The sequence below is a fragment of the Amphibalanus amphitrite genome, unplaced genomic scaffold (assembly GCF_019059575.1).
Source record: "Amphibalanus amphitrite isolate SeventyFive unplaced genomic scaffold, NRLGWU_Aamphi_draft 000269F_arrow, whole genome shotgun sequence".
Lineage (NCBI taxonomy): Eukaryota > Metazoa > Arthropoda > Thecostraca > Balanomorpha > Balanidae > Amphibalanus > Amphibalanus amphitrite.
The window spans coordinates 470,759-493,945 of NW_024881764.1; the positions used below are offsets into that span (position 1 = coordinate 470,759).

At 48.4% G+C, this 23,187-nt stretch overlaps 1 protein-coding gene across 1 annotated transcript; it reads left to right on the forward strand.

The window, feature by feature from the left end:
• Window positions 1-5,867: 5,867 nt before the first annotated feature.
• On the forward strand, window positions 5,868-14,738 carry LOC122386990 (histone H1-like). The gene is made up of 4 exons (XM_043376768.1): window positions 5,868-5,882; window positions 13,194-13,358; window positions 13,495-13,857; window positions 14,538-14,738. Exons 1-4 carry the CDS (start codon window positions 5,868-5,870, stop codon window positions 14,736-14,738), a joined length of 744 nt encoding a protein of 247 aa, XP_043232703.1.
• The last annotated feature ends 8,449 nt before the right edge of the window (window positions 14,739-23,187 follow it).

Genomic DNA, 23,187 nt, shown 5'->3' on the forward strand with positions numbered 1-23,187 from the left:
CCGGCAAACACGCCGAATCGACGTGGAGTCAAACCAGGAACCCGGCGTGGGCACTACGTCCGAGTCCCACGTGATGCTCGGAAGCGAATTATAGACTGCTTCAAAGCTGGCGGCGACTGGAAGCAGGCCGCCACTGCCAATGGAGTTGCCGTGAAGACTGCCTACGGCTACATTCGGCGAGGCGAGGGTGACGGTGACGGGCCACCAAGGAAGCGAGGTGGCGCAACGGTCTGCAAGGTGGACGCGGCAATGATTGACACTTTAGTGGGCTATGTGGAAGCTAGCCCTCAGCTACTCTGAAGGAGATCGCGAACAAACTGCGCGAGGAGACTGGTGTGCAGCTGTCCACTAACACTGTTCACAAGCACCTGAGTGGTCGCATGTACACGGTTAAGAAGGTCCTGCCCGAGCCGGTAACAATGAACAGTGCGACAAATAAAGACAGAAGAGCCACCTTTGTGCGAAAGGTAATGGAAGCCACTGGTGCTGGCAAGACGATCCTGTACATGGACGAAACAAATGTAAATTTGTTTCTCCGACGTTCAGAGGGACGGTCCCGCCGCGGCCAACGGTGCTGCGTGAAGGTCGCCACAGGTAAGGGCGACAACATCCATGTCATCGGCGCCATAAGCCAAACGGGCATGGTGTACTGGGAGCGGCGGCGCGGATCGTTCCGCAAGGAGGACTGCTGCGAATGGCTCCGGCGAGCTCTTCGACACTGTCCAGAGCCGATGGAGAATGTCGTGGTGGTGTGCGACAACGCGCCAGCCCACACCGACCTGGAGGCCATCCAAGCGGAGCCAGAGTTTGAGGGCGTCCAAGTCCTCCGCACCGCCCCCTACAGCGCACCCCTTAACCCCATTGAGGAGTGCTGGTCGGCGATGAAGGCGGCGATGAAGAACAGCATGACAGCCAGCTTTCAGGAGATGATGACGCCAGAGACGGGGATCTCACAGACCGAGCACCGGCTTCGATATCTCGAGCGCAACATTGATGCCGCCATGCCTCGCATCACACCCATCATGTGCATGCACGCTTGCAATCACGTCCAAAGGCACTTCGCTGGGTGTCTGGCACTCATGGACTTGGCGATGGGCGTGTGAGCGCTACACTCGTAGTGCAATGATTATCGGATTGCATGGAACGAGAACTACCGGGTGCGGCCGGGGGAGGCGGTCACGGTGCCAGGTTTTCCGCGGCCGCTCCAATGTGCCGCACCGGGGGCCAGCATCGCCCATGAATTACCGTAAGAATGTAAACAGCGCACTTGTTGTCAATGAATTACACCGACATTTATTGGTATTGAGCATGATCATTGATGTTTGTACCGTACCAATATACGATGGCATTGGTTTCCCACAGCGATATTACCTCCTGCCCGGTCAGGGTTTTTGTCTTCGTCCTGGAAAGAATACAAATAAAGACGATATCATTTGGTATTTGATTTTACATTTTCTTCTTGAAATCATAAGCAAATTGATCACTCATTGGCAATCATTTGCGACACTAATAGCTTTCTGCAGTTCGTATATTCTGCGGTCTTTCAAGCGTTTTAAACTGCATTTCAATTGTTTTAAAATGCATTTCACAAAGATTAATTTGGATCTCAACTGTTTTAATATGGGCTTCACTTGTCTTAAATTGGATTTCACTTGTTTTAATTTGGTCTTCAGTTAGATTAATTTGCGCCTAAAAAGGTGTAGAACTGAATTAATTCGGTATCTTATTGAAAATCATGTGACCAACTGATAGATCGATGATTTCTGATGTCTTGTGACAATGCCGATATGTCGCTGTGCAAACGTTTGAATTGACCTGATCTTGTGTGTACCTAACAACACTGTACTGAGATTTTCGCCTACGTTGTTGGAGCTACTGTACTAATCACCGAATACGTATGAGTGTGTGTGTGTGTGTGTTTGTGTGTTATTTACATTTCCCTGTAATGCCCACCATCTGGTGGTTAGTGGAAATAAACGAAGTAATAATAATAATAATAATAATAATAATAATAATAACCAGCCACGGCAGCGCGGCCAGAAACAAAGTGCAGAAGCACCGCTGAACAGGTCCAGGGGGTAGGTATAAAAGAAGCAACAATGTTCAAAGCCAGACAAAGGCTGCTGCCCACGTGTGTCTGTGGGAGTGACATAATGTCATCATGTGTGTTACATAGATACTGCAATCTATGTATCAGATCTAAGGGCGAGCTGACAGGGAAGTGGGGAGGGGGTGCAGGATGAGAGCACAGTGGCTATGAATGTTTAAGTTTATTAGGAAAATAATTTGAGGATACAGAAAATAAAAAGAAAAATGAGATTATGAATGTTGAGGAAAGCAAACAATGGCTGTGTGGCGTGCTTTCAAGCTTATCATATGTAACTTCCAATAGCTAAATATTGCACAAATGTAGGCAACCCAATAGATGGATTTTATCGTAGATTTGATGTGAACCTATCCGATTAAGAGAAGCAAGTTGCACACGTAGCCCAAACAGCACACCTAGTCAGATACCGCATCATGGTGCCAGTAAGCAAGGAATAGTGCCCACTCACACCAAACACAAGTTTTAACATGGTAAAATGACCCATCTGCCAGGTAAAGCACACGGCCGTTCCGTGCTTCCATCCTCAGGATACTGAAATCCTTCTCCTCCACGCCGCAACCCCCCTCCGGGCTGGACAGGCAACTTTATCTCATGCGGGCTGCTCCCTTGGAGCGGCACCGCTGCTCCCGAGGGAGCGCACCCCGTAGCCGGGTGCAGTGAGTGCCTTGGGGCTGGGTGGCCTGTCATCTGGACGGGCTCAGCCCCGGCCAAGGCCCTATATAGGGTCGTCCGGCGATTCTACCTGATCGTGACGTCAGCTTGTGACGTCATCTGGGGGCAAGTCTTGAAGCCCCGTTGGAGTCCCATGTAAATGGGCGATTTTTGAAGCACTGTCGAACAAACTCTGTTGGAGCTAGCACAAAACTAAGTGCATCATCGGAAAGACGAGACATTTTTCTTTGAATTATCTAGGAGCAGTTTTTCAATAAACCCATTAGTTTTTCCGAAAATGCGTAAAAACGCCCCCATGCCTCCGCAGCCTCCCTTCCGCCGGCCGCTGCGCCGCCGCGGTAGTGTAGTGGTTAGGATGCTTGCACCGTGATCCAAAGGTCGTGCGCTCGAATCTAGGCGCGGGTCGGACTCAAATCGAAATTGCAAGCGGAATATGTGTTTTTTCTTAAAAAATCACTTATATTACAGCTAACCATTCCTAAAACTATCGATAACAATTGACTGAAAGCCAAAATAAAGATTACATTCTTATAAAACAAATTCAAATATGGCGGCCGTTGCGCTAGGCTCCGCCCCCGACTCCGCCCCTTCGTGTGACGTCATCTGTGCACTTGGACACACAGGGAGATAGGGGACGACATGGGCCTGGCCCCGGCGACTCACTTGGGTGCCTGCCCAGACCAATGTCTCCCCCTATATCCTATCATCCTCCCGGCTCTGAAATGGTCTCATTGGACCGAAAGGGCCTAACCCAACAAAACAATAGGTAAAGGACTTGGGCAACATGCACCCGGTGCTCACTCACACTCCATACAGATTAAAACAGTAAAATGACCTTTTTGCCAGGTCAAGCACAAGGCCAGCTCCAAGGGGCTCCATGGCGCCTGTGTGTGCCTAGTGCTCACACAGGCGCCATGGAGCTCCTTGTGCTCACACAGGCTCACCTGACTAGTGAACTGACCCGACCTCACCAAAATGCATGAAGACATAATCTGTGATCGCAACCAGTGGCGCAGCCAGGATTTCATTTCGGGGGGGTCATCGCCTCCAAAGCGGGCCCCCTAGTGTGCGGGCCCCCCACCCATTTTTCAGAATCTCTCCATATTTCATGCACATTCTGCTGAGCGGGCCCCCTTTACCTGCACGATAACCCTGAGCGAGTTTGAATCAGAACATTTGGCTAGAACAATATGCTCGGTAATCACCCGGTGTTCCATTTTTACGCAAATTGACCACGACAGAAATATGTTACTATGACGTAAGAATTCGTATCTTTCGAGGCCGAAATGTGCCCCTTGCAATCGGAACTGTTGCCTGCTTCTGTCGGGCAATACCTATTTAACTGCCTGCCTAACTGCCTAACTGCCTGCCATGTGCCTGTTCCAAGTCATCCTTGGCTGCTGTAGTAGATTGTGCCTTTATTCTTCTTCATTGCGTGAATTCGCTCACAAGAAGTTTTAAAGGGACTATCCCACTTTTAACATGGGGTTTGAGTTGAGATAGCCAAGTTTGCGGCGAGGTTCAGAAACCACTATCTATCTAGGTTGCAACCCCCGCGGCCTCTTGGTGTTGAAGAAATTCGTTCCCTTCATTTGAAAATGGGCCTTGTACAAGGCCCTATCTTCAACATGGAGCGACCGTTAGTGTGACGTCACCTCGTTTAGTCATTCTGATTTAAATGGGTTTGTTCGTTGAAAAATCGCTTAAAACTTGGTCTGAACTTTGTTGTGGTACCTACAGAGTAAAAAGAATCAGCTTTATGACAGTAATGTGGCCTAAAGAAGGAGGTAATTTTGGGCTGTGACGTCACATATTTGAAAGTTTGTGTTTGGAATATGGGAAGCATAAGATGTTTAATGAAAAATAAATGCCAGAACCGTGTTCCTGGTCATCCAATCTATAAAGTCGGGCACAATTTAACTGGTTTTAACAACATTTTAGAAGGTGGGATAGTCCCTTTAACTCTCGCGGCACAGGGGGGAAGGGGCTGTCAATGTAACCCTCCTAAAGTTTTTTTTCGCAAATAACTTGCGTAAAAAGCGGCTGATCGCGACGTAACTTTCAGTATTCTCGCGTTGATCAATTTTACACTTACCCTAGAAATTTTATGACCCTGACCCAAATGACCTAAAGGTCATTTGTCAATTCAAGGGTCAATTCATGGGCAAATTCCGACCTAAAAGTCGGAAAGTAGGCCAAAGTTGGCCTACTTTCCGAGACCATGTTTGGCCAGAATCGCGGTTCGGCGCATGCCGGCTCGCATTAGCGGCGCGTTTGCAGTTCTTTCGTGGTTTCAAGCGTTCAAACATGTGATTTGATGTTGCTCCCATGCATAGGGGGGGATATCAATGTCACCTGAAGGTCAGGTCAGGTCATTGGCCTATGACCAGTACACTTTTTCAAGCTATGCATGTTTCTAGGCTAGTTTTTGTTTAGCTGAATTCGAATTTAGCAACCATTTGAACATTTAAGTAGTTTTGGTGCCTTCGTAGCATGTTACGAAGCTGTCAGAGGCGGTTGACACGTATGAACTACGAATACCCGTCACGATCCCTACTGGTTGACCTGACCTGACCTGACCTGACCCGACCTGGCCTAAATGCATAAAGACATCATCTGTGATCAAAACTTACATGATGTTCGTGATCAGCACCCCGAAAAGCCCTATAGCAGCCACATTTTACGACGTTCTAACAGGTCAAGATTTTCCCGACTTTTGGGGGTCATTGACCTGACCTGGAAGGTCAACCAATGACCTAGGACCTTTAAATTGGGAATCATCGGCTTCCTCTTGTCACGGGCAGCACGCTCGTTTTTTCCTCAAAGTTCTAGCTCGATCATGGGCCAAACGCGAGGGGGTCGTAATTGTGCCGTCGAAGGACGCAAAATGGCCTGTGCCGGCGAGGGTTAACGCGCTCACGAGACATGTATTTCCTTGGGCCGGGTTTCTTGTGGTGTGATGATGTGGTGACGTAGATTCTGTATGTTACCGTGGTCCCGACATGGTGTTACTTAGCGCGGGGTAGGTATAGGCTAGAGGGACCGTTGCACCCAGTGCGCTGAACTTTGCGCAACCGATGGAACAAGGATGGGCAACGTGCCTGTGAGGGGTCTCAGCTCAATCGGGCCGGTGGTGAGGACATGGCGCCTGCTCAAAAAGTGTACATTTGCGTCATAGACTTTACATGTATAAATCGGCTCGCAAAATCGGGCGAAAATAGCTAAATTTGCCCGACACGGGTCCGGTCCCCGTGCAGTATCTCGGTAACCGTGGGTCCGATCGGCACGGGGAGCACAGTATCGTATATGATAATCGAAGGGCTATCGAATGGTGTGCGGTGCAGGGATGGCACGTGCCAAGTGCACCCGTAAGGGCACTTATGCTTGAAAAATGGACTTTTGGACTGATTTTGGACTTAATGCTATTTTCGGGTGACTGTCAGACGGAGCGGGTTCAAACAACGCCTGTTGTCAAGAAAAACGTACCGCCTCTCATGGAAAAATTGTGAAAAGCTAATTGATCAAAAACAAGGTGGAACAAATCGCTGAAGAAAATGACATTTGTTCATGACTTACCTACTTAATTACACGGGTTTTGCTGCATAAACTGGTACGTTTGACAATTGAAAATAGCATAATGAAAAGAGCATTCAATGTTGTCCAAGATCCATTCATCGCTTTTGCATGAAGAGCTACAATATTCTTAAAAATATAAACGTTTCAAACCTTTACATAGTAATTCATCGATGGCCTCCATTTTTCAATAGGTAGCCTACGTCAACCTATGTTATAAAATATACTTGACATGTTCTATAGTAGAACGTATGGTTACCAGACACGAGCACCTCGATGCGATGGATATTTTTCCCCAAAACCAAAATACTTAGCCGTCAAAAGGCAATCGACCGAAATGGATACATAACCCACGGACACAAGACCAACCAAACGCCCACCGATCGAAAATACCCCTTATTCGCGTTGCGGAGCAAGCGGGTCGCCCTAGGGCCGGGGGCCCCATTCACCCGAGGGCCCGGGCCCTATCCACACGGGGGCCCGGGCCCTATCCACACGGGGGCCCGGGCCACGTCCACCTGGGCTCCGGCCCCCATCCACCCGGGACTCCGGGCCCGTCAACCAGGGGGCCCGAGCCCCATCCACCCGGGGGCCCGGGCCCCATCCACCCGGGGGGCCAGGGCCCGTTCTCCCAAGGGCCCGGGCCCCATCCACCCGGGGATCCGGGCCCCGTCCACCCAGGGCTCGGGGCCCGTTCTCCCAGGGCCCGGACCCCATCCACACAGGGGGCCCGGGCCCGTTCTCCTGGGGGCCCGGGCCCGTTCTCCCGGGGGCCCGGGCCCCATCCACCCGGGGCCCGGGCCCCATCCACCCAGGGGGCCCGGGCCCGTTCTCCCGGGGACCCGGGCCCATCCACCGGGGGCCCCGGGCCCCATTTATCCGGGGCCCGGACCCGTTCTCCCGGGGGTTCGGGCCCCGTCCACCCGGGGCTCGGGGCCCGTTCTCCCGGGGACCCGGACCCATCCACCGGGGGCTCCGGACCCCATCCATCGGGGCCCGGGCCTTATCCACCGGGGGGCCCGGGTCCCATCCACCCAGGGGGCCCGGGCCCGTTCTCCCGGGGGCCCGGGCCCCAGGCCGACCCCTCACCCGTGGTGTCCCAGTAGGCATTTCTCGAAGCGGGCTCGTCCAATTAGATTAGGACCTCTCTCCTCTCTCTCTCTCTCTCTCTCTCTCTCTCTCTCTCTCTCTCTCTCTCTCTCTCTCTCTCTCTCTCTCTCTCTCTCTCTCTCTCTCTCGAGCGGGCCCCCGACAGAAATTTCGGGGGGGTCAGCTGACCCTCTGACCCCCCCCTGGCTGCGCCACTGATCGCAACTAACATGACATTCGTGATCAGCACCCCGGAAAACTCCATAACAGCCACGGTTTACGACATTTTGACGGGTCTAAATTTTTCCGACTTTTGGGTCATTGACCTGACCCGGAAGGTCAACCAATGACTTAGGACCTTAAAATTGGGTATCAACTTCTTCCGCTCGTCACGGGCAGCACGCTCGATTTTTCCGCGAAGCTCTAGCTCGATCAAGGGTGAAACAGCAAGGGGAGGTCCAACGGACCCCCCCCCCCCCTTATACGTTCGCGTCTAGTAAAACACCAATACGGGCGAGGGTTAACATTAGTTTTGAGTTGAGATCGTCAAATTGGGTTCCCTGGCTTGCAGTTACCGGTTTGGGCACTCACTGCATCGAGAAATGCCTTATTTCCGAGATATTAAAGTTCAAAGTCTGCAGTTTTCGGACTCTGAGAGGCTAATGCATTGGAATGCTCCCTTAGAATTTGTGATGTCAGCGCAGATCTTAAGATTTTTAATGCTTTTACTAAGCCTTTTAGTAAAACGTGGTGGTATATGGGGCATTCCACGATAGATCGTACCACTTTTTTCCAATTTGACACCCTCATCTCTTGGAATTTGACGAGAATTGGTCTCTGGGGTAATCAGGGGCTCTGAATCCACCTGTAACAATATCAGGCTTATCAGATAAGTATTTTTTGAGCTATGGTGTATAACATTTTTTGGATCTTGCTTTGCAGCGCTAAGTTTGGCGGGCTGTAACTCTAAGACGGATTATTCAAATGCCAAATGTTATATAACATTGAACTTGCAATGAAACAGAGATTAATATGTATTTTTTAAATTTCGAAATATACGCTATTTTTGATATATGACATATCGAGTTTTCTTTCATTTGTATTTTTCGGACTTTGGGACCAAATTTTTTTGAATTTCTATGTCTTTAAAAAGATATTTGGCTCATTGTTAAGAAGTATGCGAAAAATTAGGAAGGTGTTCTTTCTATAAATGTATTTATTTTACGTCACGATAACTGGCTCGAATAGTGATTTCGAGAGGAGAGCTTACAAATGGCGTGGTAAAGCTGTCTAGTGACATCACGGGTTACTGAAATTTCAATTCAAGTCTGAGTCATCTGAAAAAGTGAAAAGAGGGTTCATTCAACCCTCTTTCCTATAAGCGCGAGGGTGAAAAAGGGTGTTTGGTTCTGACATTGTTTTGTACGCCAATGACCATAGCTGTCAGAGATGAAAGTTACAGGACGCATATATGGTGTCCTCCAGAGGTCTCACAACTTGTATATCTGGGAATTTTTCAAGGTTACATGAGATCAGGTCGGTCACGTGACATCACTGTAATAAATCAATCGGGAAATATAAAAACTGTTATTTTGGCGCCGAGAATGATCTAAAACTATCCCACGTACATGGTATCGTGATTTCATGCACTCCTTGCAAAGTCCAATGCTTTACTTTTGCATTGGTAGCCTTGCGTGACGTCATTTATGACGTCACTAGGGTCGTACGAGTTTTTCGTCATTAACTCCCGATCAAATAGAGCTAGAGAGTCGGGAAAGCCACCAATGGACTCGGGAAGACCTTCCGAATCGAATGATATGCCATATGATACCCTTTGCCCAGCTTCGTGACCTGAGGGGCTCTGACCTGACCTTGACCCGAGGTCAACTACTTAAGTTGACCTCACCCTAGCAAAAAGTATACCATTCGATGCACCTGAGCTAGGCGAACACAATGATGCCAAAATCGCGGCTCTGCGGCCATTTTTTGCGAAGTTATTTACTAAAAACCGAACCCGTAACTTCAGTCACGTGACCTGACCTCAGACGCTACCGGTTAACCTGAGACCTTAAAATCGGGTACCAATCGCTGCGACTTGTAACGCCACACACGCCCGTTTTTTTCCGCGAGGCTCTAGCTCTATTAGAAGCGAAACGGCGTGCTGGGGTCGTATCAACCCCTCCGAAACCCATTTTGTTTGCGGGAAAATGAGGAACTTATAGAGAGAACACCTTTCTAATTTTTTGCATGTCGATTTGCAATGACATGAAGATTATTTTGAAAAAATAAGAATGTGAAAAATTTTGGTCCCAAAAGTCGTTAGAGGCAAATGAAAAAAGGTTAAGGTTTTTGCTCAACAATGAAATTTTTTCTTTGGAATTTTTGAATAGTAGTATTAATTTTTGATTCATCGCAAGCTTAGTGTTGTTTACTTTTTGTTGGTTGCTTTACCCGTTCTTGAGTTATAGGCCATCAAACTCACCGTTACATACCGAAGCTAAAAAAATGTAATGCAATATAACTCAAAAAGTTTTGATCTGAGAAGTCTGATATTTTGCCAGGCGTCTTTGGGGCCTATGATTACCCCTAGGACCGATTTTCATTAAAATCTGAGAGATGAGGGTGACGGGCCTGGTACGATCTATCGTGGAATGCCCCATATACTGCTTTGCACACAATACCTGCCGCACTTTTAGGATGCCAAATTATTATTCCCAAATGACGTCATAGGAGCAGCGGAGGTCCCCAACAATACAGAATAGTCTTGACCTTCGCCCCAGTGGGGGGAGCATGTGTTACCACCCTGTTGCGTTTTTTGCGTGTGAATAAAAAAACCGCGGCGCATAGCGCCGCGCCGCTTGGAGTAGCTTTTTTGTACATCAATTTCAGTAGGCGGAACTATGGTCAAGCGTACCCATTTTCGGGAACGCATTTTCGTTCCCATGTTTGGGAACGATAAACCCAAATATGGGAACGCCATGTAGGCATTATTTAAAACAAGAAAAAGAACCGTTAAATGACGTCCAAAAAATATAAAACGATCGTGAACCGCCTGATATTTGTCTCAATATTGTTGGGAAAGAGTTTGATATTGTAAGGCCCATCGTAGTTTCAAATCGTTCCCCTATTTCTAAAGCAGTCCATCAGCCGGGCCGCGAGCCCAAATTTGGGAACGCTCTCGTACACTGGCGCTGCTCCTTATTATGGGAACGGCGTACCCAAAATTGGGAACGATTTCACCGACGCCTTTCAGGGGCTCTTTTCATTAACAAGCATCACGTCCAACGCCGCAAATTATTGTTAACGCAACAATCATCAGAAGACCTTTCCGGCAAGACCGTCGCATGTTTCGCCCGGTCTTCTGCGCTTTTATTCCCGTCGATCTCGCAGCGGGCACGCCCCCCCCCCCTCTGCAGGATTACGTAATTCACAACGCTCAGCGATGTTCAACAAGGTCTTCCATACCTATATTCACCGTCCGCGCCGAGGGTGGAGACATGTCAAGCACCTGTCTGTTTAACACCGATAGTTGACGAGCACAAGGAAGTATCCAAAAATGGGAACGCTGAATATGTTACACCCTAAAAACACCTAGTCCCAATGAAAATCTAGTTTTTTCCTTTCTTAATGAGTGTAAGTGGCAAAAGGCCTGGTAGGATGGGCACGAGGAATGATTGAAATCAGCATAAAAATTATAAATAAGCCACACAGAGCGACCTATATAAGAGAAATTCCCCCAAAACGATCATGCTTAGAAACGCCGAAGACAAAAACCACGCTCATGACGCTGCTTATAAAACAACGCTAAACAGCTAGCATCCAAATAAAAATGTCTTTCGGGGCTGATAAAATACAGCTGAATGATTTTAAACCACTGAAACTGAGTTTACGACAGTAGCTCGGTAAAATCACTGACGTTCCACGCGGTCGTGCGCCCCGACACCAAAAATCAACAATATTACCTCGGGACTGTTCGCGTGTTCGCTTGCATATGTCAGCATCTGGTGTCGCTAGTATGAAACTTCATAACCAGGCGAAAATTATTATACTTGACCTCAAAATGTAAAAATGCTTCATTTTCCTTAAAATTGCATGTTAAATGTAGTATAACCCATGTTTTCACCATTCCGTCATTTCAAAAAATCATTAAAAATATCATTCGACGGTCAATTTCCTTGTGCAACGGTCAGATTAAAGATAATTTTATAGAGACTTAGTAGATACTTAAATTAGCGTGCACTTTTTTGAGACGTGATGCACTAACGAGTTTTAGTGGGCGAACGGCCGAAAAATTATCTTCCGTTCTCATAAATGGGAACGCCCGTTCCCATATTTGGGAACTCCGTTCCCAAAAATGGGAACGTTCCTATATTTGGGTACTCATGACCATAGTTCCACCTACTGATTTTGGACAATGTGTGAAATTTTTGACCCCAGGTCATGTCAGGTCAGGTCACCAGGTCAAGTTAACTAACCAAGCAAAAAAAAAAAAAAAATGCAATCATGTCCAGCCTGCAGTGTTTGTCAGAACAGAAAGATTTTAAACTTGGTGGATTGCATGATGTTATGGGCGCCTATAATTTGAATATCTCGAATTTTTATATCCGTGACCTAAGGTCAGGCCAGTGGCGTGACCTTACCATTATATGTCAATGGAGAAAAATGAAAATACCTCTAGATCCGTGTGTACGCATAGGAACAGTCCAAATATTTCAGAATAACAATGATTTGAACCACCCGTGACGACCAAGGTGTTTTTTTTTTTGCTGATCAGCCTCTAGAAAGGTCATCCGAGGTCATTTGAGGCTACAAACAGATTTTTGCCAATAACTCGCGATTGGAAAGAGATAGAACGCTGGGGACGGTCTCATTGTGTTTGTCTTGCCGAGACGCATCGATTGATATGCAACATGACCTTTCCGGTCAGGTCAGACCTGAGGTCAAATTTTCCAGTTGACCTTTCAAGGTCAAATTATAATTCATTCGACGCGTCTCAGCGAGAGGAACATGATTCTGGCAATAGAAATGTCATGGCGTTTTTTGGTCAAAAGTTATTGTCGAAAAACACTTTTCATAAAAAACAGCTATTTTGTAGTTTTGCCCTTTGGAGGCTAAACCGTTGACCTGAGGTCAATTTTGATGATGACCCTATCGAAAGAAGAGTTCAAAAGCTATCGATTACTTTTACATGTGTTTTTCTAGCTATGATAGTTCCTGAGATAAATGAGATAAATGTTTTCTAAAAAAATATAATGTTATTTGGCAAATTTTGACCTTTGATGAGCTCCAGTGACCCCAATATTGCTCTAAGATGAAAAATGATCGAAATACTTTCAAACATACGCATTGAGAACTATCGACTTCTTTTTACCACGCCTTTCTAGCCCTCTTAGTTTTTGAGTTAGAAGTGGGTGGTAACTTATGCCCCTCCCCCCACACACACACTAGGGCGAAGTTGGCTGAGACCGCCACTGGGGCGCGGGTTAATAGCGTTTTATCTTGAAAACTGGTGAATATTTTTTCTGTCAAAATTGGTTGATATTTATTTTTGCTTATTCTGAACCACGGTACATCACTTTTACGCCAATTCATTAGCTTTTTGAAGGTGGGAGGGTTCCTATAAGTAGCATATTGATATTCACGAATATCCAACTAAGAATTTGACATTCGGACGGGGAACGCAATAACTCATTAACCAATCAGCCGATTTCAATGATAACGCGCTCACTGCATTCCCCGTTCCTCAGCGCAGGTTCACAAGGACCTGAGGAAGGACCGTACGCAGGTTCACAAGGACCTGAGGAAGGACCGTACGCAGGTTCACAAGGACCTGAGGAGGGACCGTACGCAGGTTCACAAGGACCTGAGGAAGGACCGTACGCAGGTTCACAAGGACCTGAGGAAGGACCGTACGCAGGTTCACAAGGACCTGAGGGGAAGGACCGTACGCAGGTTCACAAGGACCTGAGGAAGGACCGTACGCAGGTTCACAAGGACCTGAGGGGAAGGACCGTACGCAGGTTCACAAGGACCTGAGGAAGCACCGTACGCAGGTTCACAAGGACCTGAGGAAGGACCGTACGCAGGTTCACAAGGACCTGAGGAAGGACCGTACGCAGGTTCACAAGGACCTGAGGAAGGACCGTACGCAGGTTCACAAGGACCTGAGGAAGGACCGTACGCAGGTTCACAAGGACCTGAGGAAGGACCGTACGCACGTTCACAAGGACCTGAGGAAGGACCGTACGCAGGTTCACAAGGACCTGAGGAAGGACCGTACGCACGTTCACAAGGACCTGAGGAAGGACCGTACGCACGTTCACAAGGACCTGAGGAAGGACCGTACGCAGGTTCACAAGGACCTGAGGAAGGACCGTACGCAGGTTCACAAGGACCTGAGGAAGGACCGTACGCAGGTTCACAAGGATTTTCAGGTCACTGGGTTATGAACTGCAGGGCGAAAGTGAAAGTCAAAGGACGGGGAACGCTCTACAGCCTAAATTTACTGTCTGATTGGCTTGCAATAGGTCTCAATCGATTCCCCGACCCCGATTCCAATTTACAAATATTCAAAATATATATAAAAATATAAGTCACTAGATTATGACCTTCAAGGAATCGGGGCTGGGGAATCGATTGAAACCATTTGTAAGCCAATCAGACAGATACTTTAGGCTGTAGAGCGTTCCCCTACATTTGACCTTAATTTGAGCTTGGAGGTCATGGCCTTTTGACCTGAAGATCGTTGCCGGCAAGAATCGGAGTCGAGGGATCGATGGAGACTATTTGTAAGCCAATCAGACAAAAACTTTTGGCTATAAAGCGTTTCCCGTTAACATTGACCTTAAAAAGGTCATGACCTAGTGACCTAGAAATCCCTGTTAACCTGCATTTAGGAATGGAGGATCCAATGAGTGTCTACTTGCCAAAAACGGTTTCTGAGTTATTGCGTTCCCCGTCCCCCGTATCAAATTCTTAGCTGGATATTCGCGAATATCAATCTGCAGCTTAATTGATGGACGTGGCAGCTAGTAGAACTCCACTTGGTGCGCTAACCTGAACTGGCGCGTGCCGGTTGCGTTATGTCCGCGATCAGCGGCCGTCCAGCTCCCTCAGCTCTCACGTTGGCCGCGCTGCCGCCGTCCAGCTCCCTCAGCTCCCACGCTGCGTCGCACTGCCGCCCGGTAGCTGCAGACGCAGAGGAGCCGCGCGGCTGCCGCGGCGCGGCGCGCCCACCGCCCACCGCCGCAAACCAGACGTCAACGACGCAACGCCCCAGCGGCGCAGCAGCCAATAACGTAAGCAAGCGCTGCAGGAGCCTGGCGTCCCGGTGGCGGCTGTGCGAGCGGGTGGCCGCGGCCACCGCTCCGTGCGGCCGGCGGCGCATTGCGCAATGGGAGAGACTCCATCCGCGCAACAGCTGCAGCCAAGTTGTCAGCGTACTCAGAGTCACGGGCAGACAGCCTGTTATGGCCTCCGGCTACCGGCGGATCCAGAGGGGAGTGGGCTGGCAGGGGCTTGAGCTTCACTTCCATTTCACTCCAAAAGGGGCGGCAATATAAATTATATAATTCAGCGTGGATTAGGCTTACATAAGCAGTTGTTTATTTGTTTATTTCTCTAAAAACAACCACAGGCCAATGCCCAGTTACGGCTGCAGTCAAAGTTCCACACAAACACCACACACACGCACGCACACGCACGCACGCACGCACGCACACACACTTAGCACACGCAAGATTGGGCCCTGGTCTGTTGTATGGTTTTAGTTTCGTTAAGCGTGATTGCCCATGTTTCTCCGTATTTGCAGATTTTGTCCAGGTCGCGTTGTAACGAGAGTTGTGTTTGTTGTAATGTTGCTGATGAGTGAGATGCGTGTAATGATGTGTCGTCCACGAAAAATAGCATAACGTTGTCGGTGCGGTCAGAAAGGTCGTTCAGGTAAATAAGCGCTAGTAAAGGTCCTTAAACTGATCCCTGGAGACAGCCTGCGTTGATTTTGCGAGAATGAGAAACAGCATTTTGAATTTTCACTTGTTGCGTTCTGTTGTTCAGGTAAGAGTTGAGCCATTGAAGAAGTTTACCAGAGATTCCAAATTCATGTTGACATTTAAACAATAGTCCTTGTGCCAGATTTTATCAAAATATTTTGAAATGTCTAGGTAGACTGCAGTAAAGTCGAGGCCGGAATCAAGAGATTGTACAAGTAATGGGTTAAGTAGTGTAATTGGAGTTCAGTGCTGTGGTTCTTGCGATAGCCACTTTGTTTCTCTGTTAGAAGGGAATTGCTCGTAATGTGAGTGTAAATGTTTTTTGATTTTTTTCGAAGACCTTGGAGACTGCTGATAAAATGCTTATTGGCCGGTAACTTGTTGGATCTGATGGTGAGCCCTTGTTTTTGAATATCGGTTTGATAACAGCTGTCTTGAAAGCTTGAGGATATATAGGTACCCAAAGAAAGAGGTGTGCAGTGATCGATGAGATGTCTGTATGTCAAACTGAGTTTCAATGTATTAGCCAGGGGCGGTTCTCCCATATAGGCAAGGAAGGCAGTGCCTACGTCATTCGTCGTCTTCCTTTTGTCTCCACTCTCCCTACCTTGAGGCATTCGTTTGTTTGCTTGCATAGGGGAGAGTGGGGCACATTCGTGCATGGGGCACATTCGTTTTCAGCAGTTTATGGGAACACGAGTGACTGCACGAGCTCAAGGTAAATTATGGAATTATGTCTATCATTGCCGCCCTTCGTTCACCGTAGAAGACAACACTGTACCTGCTGTCATGCTTGATAAAAACGCAAATTTGTAATATTCGTGAGCTTTCCAAACTTTTCTCATATCATCCATTTTCGTGATCCTGACTCGGAAATGTGGTTCAGCTTTTCAAAATTGGGGGTGAAGAAGCCCACTCTATTCACGGAACTGCTGCAAACTTGTTTGTTGAAAAAGTGTCATTTTTTCAAAAAGAAATTTTGAAATATATTACTAATAACGTTGTGGGGAAGGTTCGTGTACGCACTGCTTGGGGGCACATTCGTGCATATTTTTTTAGTTTTTGCGATTTATGACTTAATCTGTAGTAGGTTTCTCTAAGGACGCTCGCCTGACTCAGTCTCGACTGCTTGCGACGTCGTGACGAGCAATTCACGCGAACTTGGCGAGGTCACGGAGGCCGGCAGTTGGCACATTCTTGTTGGCCAGCCCATTCTTTCTACATTTGTTGTGCAATGCATTCTTGTCGAAAGGAATCAAGTGAAATGACCCCCTGCGAATTTCCTGTGGTAAATTTCTGGTAATGCCCGGTAATTTCTCGAATTTTGCCGGGTGAACGGAAGTGCCCCATCTCTTGAACGAATGTGCCCCATAGGTGGGGCAGTTTCGTGCAAATGTTCAGAGTTAATAAAAGTCATTTTTTCTAATGGAAGCAATAATTTTATAGGATAACTTTTAAAGAGGAAAACTAGGGGAAGTTGGGGGAACGCCGAAGACTTTTTTTCTGACGCCCGTAGCACGCAAGGTAGACAACATAAGCTATTCTTATTGGCGTCATTCGAGAGGCCAGTCTTTTGCCTTTCAAACATACCAGGCGCATTTGATGAATTCGCAAACCGTTAACCGCACAAACTAAAAATATCAAAGAAGTGACTTTTTCGGCGTTGCCCCGGACTGCGGGGAAAGCCGAAAATGGGAGAAATGATCTACGGGGAATGCCGACATTGATGTTTTGCCATTTTATCTCAAACTTTATCCAGAATTCATCAAAGCTGACACGCGTTTTAAGAGCTTGAGGACGCGGTGCACACTGGAAGTTATAATCGTGTGATATAATAAGAAAATGCCAGGTAAATCATTCCTTATAGGTAACAGGCCGTTGTGTCGGTTGAAAGTGTAATTTGTGTGACTAAAAATACGCGTTGCTATTCTACAGTAGTAAAGTCCACGTAGCGTGCTTTTAACACGTGCGTAATCGCACGTTTTCGGCATTACCCCAGCCAGCCATACTTTCATTTGCAGGCCCATAACTTTTCAACGTGCTGTATAAATTTCAAATAGGCAGCACACTTATGCAAAGACATGCTAAAGATTACTTGACCGCATTGGCCAGACAAACGGTAGCATAATGAGTAAGAAATGCAGCTTCAAAGGCGCATGTGGTACAAGGGAAACGTACCTTGAAAGCGCTCTTGGCGCCCTCACAGCCGAAGTATTCCGAATGACGACTCGTAACAAACATGCGATAATTGTAGTCACTTAAGCTTCAGAGCATCACTGACAGGTGGCATCCATGTCTTACGGTTTTCGAAATATCTCGAATTTCGGCTTTGCCCCAACTCCGGCATTGCCCCAACTTCCCCTATCTGCAATAGTTCCTTTCCATACTACAATCAACAATTTTGCCATTGCACTAACCAAAGAACAGATATATGGGTTTATCCATTTTTTGCACGAATGTGCCCCACTCTCCCCTAGTTTGGGTAAGTCATTTTCTGCACTTAAGAAAACGCTGAAAGTAAAGTAAATTGTCCAAGCTCTTAAAAAAATATCACACCAAGCTAGTATATAGTCAGAAACTTGACGAAAACCCTTGCCTATTTGTGCCAACCTCGTCCTACTAGATTACCGACTAGTCTGGCAAACCTAAGAAAGAATGGATTAAAAGTGCTGCGGCCGTTGATGCATGTGCATTTATATTGTGAGAGCATATTTTCTGTCAACTTTTTCACACAAATTACTCCGAGGAGTCCGAACTTTACATTTCAAGTGATCAACAAGTGATTGTTTGCCAGACTATAGTTCCCATGCCAGACTACAGTTCCCATGCTGAGCCTATTGAGCAGCCATTTGGTAGAAAATAGCTATAAGGTCGGCACATCGACTAGGTGCTACCTTCTAGCTCCAAAGTAAACTTCCTAATGTGCTCATTTTTCATACAATGAAGCACATTTTACCATACCAATTTTTATCTTTAGTTTATGATTGCTTACAGTGTGGTGATTGATGTGTTATTATATTGTCTCTTAAAATAATTTTAGACAAACTAGACTCCTTCTGAGTGATCTTTGTCCCTCTGGCGGCAGACAAACAAAATAAAGCAAATGCATTTTAATAGATGACGCTGCAAGCTGGTGCTGGAAAACGGTGATGCTGTCCCCTGCGGCCTGCTGTGAAAGCCGTGGCGTCAGGTTATTTTTATTATAGGCGCACATTGATCCCCGTAAGAATTTAATTAATGTCTTTATAACCTTCTAACTAGTACCTACTTATGTGAGTTTTGCTTGGATTTTTCCCACCTGGCTGGAATCATGAAATGGATAACAATTCGTGACCACTTCTAGAAATTGGTCGTGATACCAAATCTGTCGCCTATCTCATATCTGTAGCTTTTTTACGGAGCGAGCGAAGCGAGTGTAGTCTTTCCTTAGAATAACGGAAATTTCTGAGTATGAGCGGCCGGCCGGCCGGCCGTGCGGACGCTTTTGCGAGGCTTATATCTCAGCAACACTTGACCGATTTACACGCGGTAATTTTTGTTGGGTAGCTTCATTCCTTCTTCCAAGTATTGGACTATTCCCGAAGCGTGTGGGTAACCCCTTATGCACGTGCCACGTGCAAAACGAAGAGGTGTCAGTTTTGTAATTGTTGCAATATCTTGGTAACTACTTGGCCGATTGCGCTGAAAGTTGGCATGTAGGTAGGTACCCACTAGGCACTGCATATCCATGTGCCAGAGTTGGGGTGCTGCTGCACGTGCGCACGTGCAGGGGTCGTTTCCAGATCTCGAGAACGGCTCGACCGATTGCGCTCAAATTTGGTGCACAGTTAGGGACCGGTTAGTAGGGTGCCGTGCAAAAGTCAGTTGGGACCCATTTTGCACGTGCGCACGTGCAGGGTGACGCTTCCAGATCTCGAGAACGGCTGGGCCGATTGTGCCCAAATTTGGCACATCGCTATAGACCGGTTAGTAGGGTGCCGTGCACAAGTCAGTTGGAGGTACCCCCTCGCAATTTCGGACGTGCAAGGCCCACCCTCTCGCTCGTTCCGTTAGTCGCCCCAAAAGGCGTTATACTGGTATTATGATCTTGTGTTTGGCATTTCTTTTTTACTAAGTGCCTACCTACTCTTAAAAGGTCAGCGCCGCCCCTGGTATTAACATTCTTATTACTTTTCCATTTGTTGTACTCTATATAGGTCACCGCCATACCCACTTTCCCTTTTGATGCCATTTCTTGGAGATACCCTTGATAAAGTAGTGCTTTTTGCACTAGTGCCTTGAAAAGCCATGCTTTTGGGGTGGAGACTTTACTGTAGACCTATTCAAATACAATGATAATCATGATTCCAAGCAATTTTTAGGTTGTATGAGCTCTCATGGCTTTTTTCCTACTACTGTATTTAGGGCCTTGCCTACTACTATCACTGTTCCTACGAGATTACGAGAGTATCAACCACCCCACCTTTCCCAGCAACCCTCATTAATAAAATGTTTGCAAATGTCCTAGGTGCCATCACATTTAGTGGGTCTTTCTGTGCGGGGATCGCCAGGGGCGGATCCAGGAAAACTCCAAGAGGAGGGTCATGAATCGAAGTGGTGCCCCTACCTATACCCAAAATTAAAAACTCAACGAATTTCGTCCAGTTCATTTTGGTGGTGCCCCCATTTTCATTTTTTTCTTTTTATTTTTTATTTTTAGTCAGTATCTTAACTCTTAGCCACAACCACATTTACCAATTGTAAGCAAGTATATATGAATGTGCTATGTGTATATATGTTGTGGACGCTGAGCAGTGAGTACTCACCGTTACCAATAACGTTATCAGGTAAGCAAATCGTTGTCAGTCCGACGAACTTGACCCTGGCGTCTAAAGGGTCTGTCCTTGACACTTCAGGCTTGTCAGGGGCACCAAAGTCCTTCCAGGGACACCACAAACCTGTCAGGGGCACCTACGGCCTTGTAGGTGCGCCACAGGCCCGCCAGGGGCACCACAGGCCTGCCAGGAAGCAGGGGCACCACCGGTCTAGCAAGTATACACGACAGGCCTGTCAGGGGCACAACGGGCCTGTTGGGCCCATGAGCACCCCTAGGGGCAGGGGCACCACAGTCCTTCCAGGGGCACCGCAGGCCTGTGAGGGGCACCAGCGGCCTAGCAGGGGCACCAGTCAACACAGGCCTGCCAGGGGCACCACAGACCTGCCAGGGGCACCAGAGGCCTGCCAGGAGCACCACCGACCTCGCAGGGGTAACTTGGGCCTGCCAGGGCCCAGGGGCACCACGGGCCTGTCGAGAGGCACTTCAGGCTTTTCAGGGGCACCATAGTCCTCTCCGGGCGCAGGGGTAGCAGGGGCACCAGAGGCCTGCCAGGGGCACTACAGGCCTAGCAAGGGCACCACTGGTCTATCAGGGGCACCACGAGCCTGTCATAGCCAGGCATCTCAGGCTTGTCAAGGCCCAGGGGCACCACAGGTCTGTGAGGGGCACCAGCGACCTAGCAGGGGCACCAGTCAACACAGGTCTGCCAGGGGCGCCACAGACCTGCCAGGGGCACCACAGACCTGCCAGGGGCACCAGAGGTCTGCCAGGGGCACCACCAGCCTCGCAGAGGCACCTTGGGCCTGTCAGGGGCACCACGGGCCTGCCGAGGGGCACTTCAGACTTTTCAGGGGCACCAGTCCTCTCCGGGCGCAGGGGTACCAGCGGCCTAGCAAGGGCACCAGAGGCCTGCCAGGGGCACCAGCGGCCTAGCAAGGGCACCAGAGGCCTGCCAGGGGCACCACAGGCCTAACAAGGGCACCACGGGCCTGTCAGGGGCACCTCAGGCTTGTCAGGGCCCAGGGACACCACAGTCCTTCCCAGGGCACCGCAAGCCTGTCAGGGGCACCAGAGGCCTGCCAGGGGCACCACAGGCCTAGCAAGGGCACCACTGGCCTGTCAGGGGCACCTCAGGCTTGTCAGGGCCCAGGGGCACCACAGTCCTAGCAAGGGCACCACAGGCCTGCCATGGACACCACAGGCCTGCCAGGGGCACCACCGGCCTTGCAGGGGCGCCTCAGGCCTGTCAGGGGCACCACGTGCCTGCCGGGGACACTTCAGGCTTGTCAGGGGCGTTACAGTCCTGTCAGGGCCCAGGGGCACCAGGCCCGTGGTGTCCCTGCTAGGCCGGTGGTGCCCATGGCGGTCCTGTGGTGCCCCTGTCAGGACTGTGATACCCCTGATAGGCCGGTGGTGCCCCTGACAGGTCTTTGGGCCCTCGGGCCTCAAGGGGGGCCATGACCCGTGTGACCCCCCCCCCTTGGATCCGCCACTGGGGATCGCTGACCATCAAGCTGTTTGCTGCACTACCGACCTGGTCAAGCAATGCTCAACTGTCAAAGGAGCTCCATCTAGACCTAACCTTAACTATAATCGAATTGATAAACTCAACGTAAATGTACTCAACAGTCTGGAGGGCTTTTTTTGGAACTGGATGAATCAGACGACTGTGCTAGAAAGCCAATATGTGTAGTGCAGACCAAAGTCTCAGAACTTTCCACAATCAAAACCTCCAGGAAAAACACCCCCTTACAACCCTGGGTAACACCAGGGCTCCTACGCTCCATTAAGACGAGGAGCGCTCTTCTGAAGGAATTTCTAAAGGAACGCTCCAACCATAAACTAAGTACCTACAAAAAGTAGGTAGGGTAGGGTGGGGTAATTTGAACATGTGGGGCAATTTGAACATAGTGTGAAAAACACAAAATTACAGAAAATCCATATGTGGCATGATAATATGACCAATGAGGGAAATTATCGTAACTAAAAGGGCTATCATATGAACGGGGTTTTAAGGGTGCGTTTCACGCGACCTTTACACCACCTGGCGAGGATCTTGCCGACATAGAGATACGTTTCTAGACCAGTAGATGGCCCTAGCGCTGAACGCCGGTTTGTTGTCACAGGACAAGTATCACATTTCCCCTGTCCATCCATCTGTCAGCGCAGAGGGGTTGGACTGCCGGGCCGCCCCTCCCCATCCGCGCCCCGCGAGTTCGGGGAGGAGTGGCACGGTTCCGCCGCGCCGGTCAGGTCGGGCGGAAAGGACCAGATGTCATGCTCTCAGTCGAACCACATTGGGCCGAACCCGCACCGACACACACGGATAGGGAGAAACCGCAATAATGAAAAGGCTAACAGAATGAGTGTCAGGAAAGCAGCTTCAGTCACATTCATAGTGTTTGCTTCATTAATCCTCGCTTGGGGAAGTGGGGCGTTTTTTCTTGTCAAACTTGCAATTTTTGCCCGTAAAAGCGCCGCTAAACTTAGCATAGCTTATCATACCTCAATTTCTAATCGCGTGTGAAATTGTGGAACCCCGGTCTCAGAAGTTTAGGTCACCCAGTTCAGGTATATCCTAGATGCTCGAGACTCGGGTTATTGCATAGCCATCAGCATGAGCTACACTGTATAGTGCCCGACTATCGCATCAGAAGGCACAGAAGAATATGTTTTATAAAACTTTTTTTTTTTGCAATTTTGTCACCGCTTCAGAGCTTCAGTAGATGCCCGAGTCCTCTGAAAGTTGCAGTGACGCTGTAATGGCCTTATTACAGCGTCGCTGTAATAAGGCCATTGGTAGCTACCCACAACTTGTATGTCTCGGAATTTTATAAGTTCATCCGGACTTAAATCCCCCAAGAAATCGTTTGGGTCGGAGCTTTCGAATTGTATCACAAAACTTCGTCAGCGTGTCGTAATCGGGTTCGGGGGTATCG